The sequence below is a fragment of the Solanum stenotomum genome, chromosome 2 (assembly GCF_019186545.1).
Source record: "Solanum stenotomum isolate F172 chromosome 2, ASM1918654v1, whole genome shotgun sequence".
NCBI classification, from domain to species: Eukaryota; Viridiplantae; Streptophyta; class Magnoliopsida; order Solanales; family Solanaceae; genus Solanum; species Solanum stenotomum.
In genome coordinates, this window is record NC_064283.1 from 25,451,945 (window position 1) to 25,461,527 (window position 9,583).

At 33.7% G+C, this 9,583-nt stretch overlaps 1 protein-coding gene across 1 annotated transcript; it reads right to left on the reverse strand.

Annotated features, from left to right (window-relative positions):
- Positions 1 to 2,934: 2,934 nt before the first annotated feature.
- Positions 2,935 to 7,024, reverse strand: LOC125856824 (probable steroid-binding protein 3). Its single transcript, XM_049536468.1, has 2 exons — positions 6,658 to 7,024; positions 2,935 to 3,568 (listed from the first exon to the last, which is right to left on the reverse strand). The coding sequence occupies exons 1-2, from the start codon at positions 6,930 to 6,932 to the stop codon at positions 3,355 to 3,357; spliced, it is 489 nt and encodes a 162-aa protein (XP_049392425.1). The 5' UTR covers positions 6,933 to 7,024; the 3' UTR covers positions 2,935 to 3,354.
- Between the last annotated feature and the right edge of the window lie 2,559 nt (positions 7,025 to 9,583).

Consider the following 9,583-nt stretch of genomic DNA (forward strand, 5'->3'; position numbering starts at 1 on the left):
TAAATTTATATTAAATCATTAATTATCTTCTATTAAATAATTTATGAAATATAAGAAATAATGAAAGTGTTAAAATTACATTTGAATCATTATAATGATCAAATACTAATAATGCATAAGATCTTTGTCACCCAAACCTTTAACACTAAACATTAGTCTAGTTTAACATGTCTAAAATAAGTATTAATATAATTATCTAATTTCTTGAAAGAACATTTGAGTGACAAAAGAAAGAGTTGTTGTTTTCACTTACTTTATTTAGATAGTGCATCTACTTTTATTTTAAATATAACTTTATAAATTTCCTTTTATAGTCACAAAACGATAAGAAGAAAATAGTATTGTAATATACTCCAATTCATATTCAAATCATTAGAAAATTTCAACTCATATTTCAATAGATGTTTTAAAAGGGACTCAATGAATATACATGGATAAACATGAGTACTTTAATTATTTACTTCCCACATTATGACCAGTACAAAACAACAAATATTAATAACATTATTATTAGCAAATATCAATCATGATTATTCTTCCATATCCACAGAATCATCACCAATCAAGTGATTTATCTTTCCTTCAGGGTGTGTGAAAAAACCTGCTACATCCAAGTGTGTGATGTCAACATGATCACTGATAAAACTAGCTTCAGGATTTTTATTTTTTTTTTCTTAATGATGCTTGGTAAAGCTCAACCAAGTGTTTAGGAGTACGACAATCACATGCATAATGACCTCTTCCACCACATCGAAAACAGTTTGTTTTAACTGCTTCACGTTTCTCATCTTTTCTTTTTCCCTTTTTATAGTGATTTTTCTTTGGTGAATGATTTACACCAGGAAAAAGATTTCGCTCTTGGTCATAATTACGACCACGTCCATGTCCACGACCTCTTCCACGCCTAGTGTGGTGGGCGTACACCTCATTCACTTCAGGAAATGGTGTATATCCAGTAGAACGATTCTCGTGATTATTCATTAACAAATCATTATTTTGTTTAGCCACGAGAAGATGAGAAATAAGTTCAAAATAATTCTTGAAACCCTTTTCTCGATTTTGTTGTTGTAGAAGCACATTCGAGGCATGAAAGGTGGAGAACGATTTTTTCATCATATCAACATCACTAACCGTATCTCCACATAGTTTCAATTGAGAAGTAATTTTGAACATGGCAGAATAATACTCATGAATAGACTTAAAGTCTTGTAACCTTAAATGCATCCAATCATATCGTGCCTTTGGATGAATGACAATCTTCAAATGGTCATATCTTTCTTTTAGATTATTTCACAGAACGAGTGGATCCTTGACTGTAGATATTCAATTTTCAAAATTTCGTCAATATGATGACGTAAGAATATCATTGATTTAGCACAGTCTTGTTTTGATGTTTTATTTTCAATTTTAATGGTGTCTTCAAGACCCATTGCATCCAAATGAATTTCAACATCCAGTACCCATAAAAGGTAGTTCTTGCCCGAACTATGAAGGGCAACGAACTCAAGTTTAGTAAGATTAGCCATAATAAAAAGAAGAAATATAATAATACCTTAGCCTTCAAATTTAGTCTTCAAACTTTGAGATGACAGAGTCTCGTGCTGATAACGTGTTATAAAATAAAGATTGAGTACTAAAATTAAACTACTAACAACCAAGAAGGGAAGAATGTAGTAATGTTTACCAGTTCTCACAAAAAAAAAGGCAAGAATGTAGTAGAGAGATAAAATAGAAAACTTTTGTCTTTCTTATTTTTGTGTGTTTTTCTATATAAGTTACAATGCCTTTTATAGGCATAAAAAGGGCACAATAGACATTCATTAATTGGTTTACAACACTTATTTTTTTAAGTGGAGTATTTTTTATGTAAGAAATTTATCTAATGAACATTTTGTCTAATTTACCCCTTTAAATATTTAAGCCCCTAAACTATCACATTTTTATTAGCTTCATTCATACTTAAATGATGCATAATTTATGTTACCCCTTGATTTATATATTTCAGGTGCTAAAATCCTCTTGGTTTGACAGATGACAAAGTGCGTGTAACCACCTCCTTAGAGGCACCTGAGGGATAAAAACAATGTCAACTTAGGTGGCTTTTGTAACGACTAATTAAGATCTTGGTTGAATTGGTTTAAAAATTGATATAATCTACTTTTAAGTTATTTTTAATTTTTAAGAGTGTTTGATAAGTTTAAAAATAAATCTAAAATGACTCAAAATAAGTTATAAGTCAAAAGTAGAACCCTCTCTACTTTTTATTTTTTGATTTAAAAGTCATTTAAGTTTAACTTTGAAAAGTTACTTTTTAAAAGCTATTTTTTAAAATCAATTCATTCGGGCTCTAAGTCATGAACTACAAACGTAGATTGTGATGTAGTGGTGAGATTGTTCCACCCTTAATCAAAGGTCTCGAGTTCTGAGTATAGAAAAAATTATGTTGGAAACACCACCCCAGATGGGTCCTGCGGTGCGCGATCCGAATTTAACCGGGACTTCAATATGGGCTTCAGACACCAAATGAGAAACCAAAAATAAAAATTAAGTCATGCACTAAGCAAAATGATGAAAGGAGACCAAAAGAAAGAACTCGTGAATATCAAGATATGCTCTTCAACCTCTCAATGTTTAGGATATTTTGTTCACGATACTTAAATTCATTTATACTTTTTACTTGTGTTTTTGTTTAGTTCAACTTATTTATTTAGAATTTATGTTGTAATTAAAACCATTAGTAATCTAAACGAACTATGAAAAAAAAAAAAAAAAGCTATTTGGGAGGGTGAACACACTTACACACTCGCATATAATGAGCAGGAGGATTTAGCAGCTGAAAGTCACAGTTTAAGGGGTAACGTAAACTAGACATAAAAATGTGATAGTTTAGGGGAGTCTAGTGTACCTGAAAGTTATAACGTAAACTAGGCTTTATTTAAGTATGAAACTAATATAAATGTGATAGTTTAGGAGGGTTTTGATCCATTGTCTCATCTATTAATGAAATCTAAGTGACTGATACATACCTCTTCTTGAAGAAACTCGCAAAGGATTTTCTGCTTGCAAACTGTGGGATATGAGGTGATCAATTCTTTAAAATGACTCAGTCTTAACACATTTGAATCTATAAGCACATACTTTTTGGAGGTGTCCACTAAAGAAAGCACAAACTACTTACATCGCATTTTTTTCTGATTTGAAGACTGTACAGATAGAGCAGCAAGAATTTGCAGTCATAGGTGGCTGTCTTGCTGTACTCCATATTCTTCAAAAACCTTTACTCTCCTGCAACATATCTGCTTTCGTTGCCTTCAGCACTTCTTCAATCCCACAAGTACTTGCATCTTCTATATTCTAGGTTAGTATTTTCTTTGGAACAAGCTGCCCCACTCGGTCGTACTTCTCCATAAATTTGCATTCCCAGTCTAGCAGAATTTGAAGTTCAGCATCCTCAAGGCCTTCAAGGTTTCCATTAATATCTTCAGCTTTGAATGATAACAGAGCCAAGGCTCGGCTTGCATCTCGTCCAGCAAACATTGCATATGAACTACCAGGACCATAGAACATCCTATTTGCACAGCCAAGCAAATAAATAAGTAGGTTTTACAGACAAGAAGCAGAAAAGAAGCCTGTAACCAGTCTACCATTCATTTTAGTTCTTTAACTTGACAACAGAGTTCCAAAAAACTGCAGAAGGCATCTCATTTATCATTTGATTAGTACACTCAGAGAATGCTATAATGATAAAAGTAAACTAGTGATGGATGCCAATCAGAAAACAGAAATTTATCCGAGCTATATTTCAGAAGAATCATCCATGGCCCCTTTTACTAATTCTTTCTAGTGTTTGACTATCTAGTGTTCAAAGCCATACATGGGATCCCGTCAACTCCAAAAAATTTTAAACACGTTAGGATGAAATTCCATAACAGAAGCTGCAGATTTTTAAACATCAGCGTAGATGAATTTTGTGTAATTATTTTAAGGCCCAACAAAACCCTGCTACTGCAAAAAGAACAGATCCTTTTCTAGGGTGACTACTATGTTGTTCAGACACATAAAAAATGTCAAAGGAAAAAAAAAGTAAAATTTGATCCAATTTATAGTAATCGAAAACATGTTGGTTAGGCAGGCCCGCATGCCTTATTTGAGACTAATAAGGCAGGTGGTGGACTCTTTCATAAGGTAAGCAACATGTTCATGTCAGATAGGCCAAAAGTAATGCATTTTTGGAGGACCCGACACAAGTGTGACAACATTTTTAGAGAGTCCAAGCAACATAGTTTTAAGATTCCCTCATTAAAATCACAGGAACAAAGGATTTGGAGGTATCTTTTCTTAACTGTAGATGCATGTGACTAGAAGAACATATGCCATCAGTGGACGCAGGTAGGGTTTTCACCAAGGGAACTTAAAATATAAAGAAAACACAAAAAGAAGCCAACAAAACTAAGTTCTACTTGTGAAAGCACAACACAAATACATTATTACAACGGCATCCAACGATATTTTATTTCTTTGAATGTTTTTATAGTAGCATCATTAGATGTATAGTACATACTTCTCTTCTACACAAGGCACCAAGCACTGCTAAAAATTATCATTTCTTCGATTCCACAAGTCATTCATGATAAACATCATTGCTAGATAAAAGGATATATAGTTACTATAATTATCAGTTTATGGAAGCGGAGGAATATGCGTATTGTTGAGTAAAGTATATGTTTCCTCTCTTCACCATTCTGAGTATGTGCCTCTCATCAACATTCCGAGCCTAAGCTTCTCATCTCCCTTCTATCTATCCTTGTATTTTCAATTCCAGTACTTAGATTCTGCAGTAGCTATTGTCATTTAAGTTGAGTTGTATTTTTTATTTCACTGTTCAAAGTAATAGAAAAGGCATTTGGGAGTGAGTCCCTTTGTTACACACCCTCCCTGAGTTTTGAGCTTCAGTGCACCTTAAATGAGTCTTTGACAACACAGGAAGTTACAGCAAGAATATCTTGCCAACTCTTTCACCTGATGCAAGTAATACTTTTTAACATTGTGTCTTGATGATTAAGCATGGATGAGACCGGGCCCTTTTTCACCGTTTCTTGCCTTGCAAATTGATAGAATCCCTTAATGGGCTTTAGCAAGGGGTCTTAAGACAATGGCATGCATCGCTATAGCCTATATGACTAGTTTCTTTTATGACGAAGAATGACTAAGGAGACTTGTGAGTAGCTGCAAATGATGTTTGTGCAAGAGTCTATGCAGTGTTTCGTACGGTCCCAGTTCAAAATTAAAGATTTAGGTCACTTGCCCTATTTGATCATCAGAGGAAGTTTGCCTTGGAATTTGTGTATTTGTAACTTTCCCTGTTGTAAGTCCTTAAGAACCACATTCCAATCATGGATTAGAGCATCAAACTTTTAGCACATTCCAATCATGGATCAGAGCATAAATCTTTGAAGTAGGTTGATGCTTAGTGGTAGTGCATACAACAGAGAAAAGTATTGAAAACACCCCTAAATTCGACGCACATTATTAGGTTCACCCTCGAACTATTGACAGTCTTAAAAACACCCCCCACCCCCTTCTTTTTTTCTTTTTTTTTTTTTTAGCAAAGATTAAGCAGTGTGGATACTTGAATAACTGAGCAATTCGCGAACATAAAAAAACACTCAACAGAACATCTAACAAGAACTTCTGATAAAGTTTTAATTTTAAGATGCATAAGGCAAACATAAAGGTACTTATCAAACTAATATCTCTAACATTGTCAAGCATGTGAACCAAACACAAATTGGAGTTGCTCTCTCAAATCCAATAGCAGTGTATATATCACAGCAAGCTCTTAGTTCAACCTCTGGGCAGCTTCCTTGGCAAGAACTCTCTCTTTGGCCTTGGTCCTGGCCTGTGATTTGGAGCCCTTACTTATCAAACTAATATCTCTAACATTGTCAAGCATGTGAACCAAACACAAATTGGAGTTGCTCTCTCGAATCCAATAGCAGTGTATATATCACAGCAAGCTCTTAGTTCAACCTCTGGGCAGCTTCCTTGGCAAGAACTCTCTCTTTGGCCTTGGTCCTGGCCTGTGATTTGGAGCCCATTATACCACCACCCCACTTCTTCCTGTTCTCTTCATACTTATCATTGAAGTTGGCCTTAAAAACACCCATGTACTTGACTAACTGAACTTAAATACACCCCCAATCTTGCAATATGATGAAATATACCCCTAAATTCTCGTCAAGTTTAGAAGTGCTTTCAACACTTCTCTTAGCTTTTTATTAAGACCTTATGCTCCTAGAGAAGTTTGAGACCACTTCATATGTCATGTCTCATGTGGCTGATCGAGGTGTATCTAAGTTTAGTTAGTAAGTAGAGAGGATGAAATTAATAATCTAGTGCCAAGTTGGTGTTTCCAATATTTCTCTCCATCTCTAATGATAAGTTTCTATGTGCTTCAGCTAGACCAGTTAGCCAATTGTGTTTGGGTACCAACTCAGATTCCTCTAATATCAATAATATACAGAACTACACTGCCTCTATCTCTCGCAAGTCTTACCCTAACTCAAATCATCAAATTCAAAAAGTGTACAAACAATCAAATCAAAGCAAATACGCTCAAATCAAATCCAATAATTTTTCAGAGAGAGAGAGACTAACTTGGAGGTAGAGACGTCGTAGATCTGTCCTCTAATAGCCATCAACAAAGGTTTTTCTGAGTCAGAACCATTATAAGCCCTAAGTTCCTCTTCCGTCATGTCGCCGAGATTGAGAGACTGTTTTTTGACAGGGACAAAGTCATCAGCAGAGAGGAACATGGAACAAACCACTTTGTAAGTCACCAGCATCATTACTACAATGGTGAAGAACGCCGTCGTCGATAACCCTGTGTACTCGAAGATGATCTCTGTCGTCGTAGCCCATACCGTCGCCATTAGTTTGGTGGAGAAAACGGTTAAGGACCTGTAGTTAGTAGCCGTCTTCTCCAAGATGCTACCCGCAACAGGTTGAGAGAAATGAGAAAAAGCTTAAAATAGTCCAGTATCTTTCAATTAGACTCAAAATAGTTCTATTTCTTTCTACTTGAATATTTCGAAAGCGAAAATGGGGAGAAGATTACAATATTAGAATGGAGAATCAAACTCTTATTATATGGGGATCGAACCCTCATTAATAAGTTGGGATTTCATATAGTTAATCAACATCTACTAACGTTCATCCTAATCACTGTGAGTTTTTTAACGTAGCAATAAGTTGTGCACATGCTCCTCATATGTTTCCTTCCAAACTTAAACTTAAAAGACTATTGTTACTGTTGGGGAGTTATTGAGACGGTTCGATTGGTTATCTTTATAAAAATATATTATCCTCATTTTTTAGATATTTTATAATGTATAACCAAAATTAGATCTTTTAAAATCATCTCAATCAAATCGGTTTCTCTTTGGTATCGGTACGGTTCATTTAATTTTTGTTTACTTTTTTTTACTTTTAAAGTATCATCTTAAAATGCACAATTATTAAAATATTTCTTTCGCAAGTGTGTTCTTGAAGAAGCATTTCAATTCTTCACCAAGAAATTAAGAATGTAAAACCTTGTGAATGTATTGTTTGATCTTAAACTTTTAATAGGAGTGTTTGCATAGATTTTTCTGTATTGTTTGATGACTTTTATTATAGTATTAAAGAACAAAGGCCCAAAGTCGTCACCAGAGGTCTAGGACCTAGGTTATATTTATATTTGAAAAATGTTATAAAATATATTTATATATAAAATTTAACATATTATTAATATATAAATATATTTACATACATGTACGGCTATTCGGTTCCGTTTGAAATTTTTTCATTTTTTATATAAATTAAAAAGACCATCCCAATTGTTTGATACAGTTATATACTTAACTAAAAATCCACGCCTTTATTAAAAAATTATATTAATTGATTCAATTTGATTGGTTTGGTCGATTTGTCATATATTCTTTTGACACCCCTAGTTTGTGCAATATCGTTTAGACTTCTCATTTTGAAACATTAGAAATTTCTTTCTTAGTTTTTTCCCTCTTTATCTCTAATCTCCAAAAAACCTTAAAATCTAAAACTTGCATCATATTTTCTTCAATAACATGATTTAAGTTTGGAAGTTATAATGTTTTTTGGGAGCAACAATGGTAGAGAATCACCTTGAATTTATGGTAATTGTGGTTTTATTTTTAAATTTTTTTTAATCAAATTCCATTACCACAAATAAGAATTCAATACAAGAAGTAAACTTATGAATATACAAAGGCCTCCCCTTGTAACTTTGTTAATATATTAAAGTTTTATGACTTGAATCAATGCCCCCTGAAATCTGTACTTCTGTTATTTTCTCTAATATTAATATCATGTTATTTATGTATTATTTGTGTTGAATACAATATATTTTTTCCAATTTCATAATCAGTAGCAGAGACATCATTTTTCAATATCAAAATATATCACGGAGGAATTATGGAACGTACTCCAGAAAAGCATTATGCAATGGTAACATAAACTATAATGATTATGTTAATGCGAATAAATTGGACACGGATGAGTTTAAGAAGATGGCAGAAATTTGTGGATACCTGAAGAATTCAATAAATTTTTGACATAGATGTGGAAGATCTGATAGTAGATGGAGGTTGATGTCTACGGATAATGAACATCCCAAATGATAACATGATCGAAATTTACTTCGAACACTTCAACTCATATTTCATTATAGAAAATATGGCTTCTATACATAGCTCAAACATTGTAGATAATAATCGACAAAAACTTGTTCAAAAAAGAGATCGTGAACTTTCCTTAATTTAATCCACAAACATACAGACATAATCCGATTGTAAGATCCCATACTTTTTCTCTAATCGTGCATAATATATGTGGCGTAGTATGGAATAGTTATATGAGGTGTATATGACTTTGTATCGTACATTGGAGATTAAGATTGCAAGTAGGTGGCAATATCAAGGAACAAAACTAAAGTTTTAGGTCAAAGGGACCCCTCAAACAAAGTTCATGATAAAAGAAATGGCTCAGGTAGAACTTCGCCCGTTTGAAAGGTTTAACTTGTCTCATACCTTGTGGATAAGCCTATGAGTGTAAAACATGCTAAGAATAGTGTGTTATGAGGTATTATAATAGCACAAGGGTTGTATGTTAAGTTTGGAAGTCAAGAAAATTAGTGAAACTAAAGTCAGCAAGAGTTATCGAAGTTTCTCTAATAATATTTTCTTAACTTTGGGTCAAATGTCTTGGATGTTTTCTCCCAATATACAAAGATTAGAAGGCCTATCACCTATTAAATCGAAGGCCTACGAGTCTAGTTTGCAACGCACAAAACCCCGTATCCAACCAACATCGGAGTAAAAAGTTATGAGGGTTTTACTACGGACTGCCGGGGCAGAATCCAGGTCGGATCCGGGTTGGGTAAAAAATGTGATATGTCGGCATACTCAACGTTTTAAGCCATGAAAACATTTCATTTTACTTCCAAACCAGAAAGAAAGCTTAAGAGAGGGTTCCTATGGAGTACTTGCATGATGAAGGTCAGTTTTTG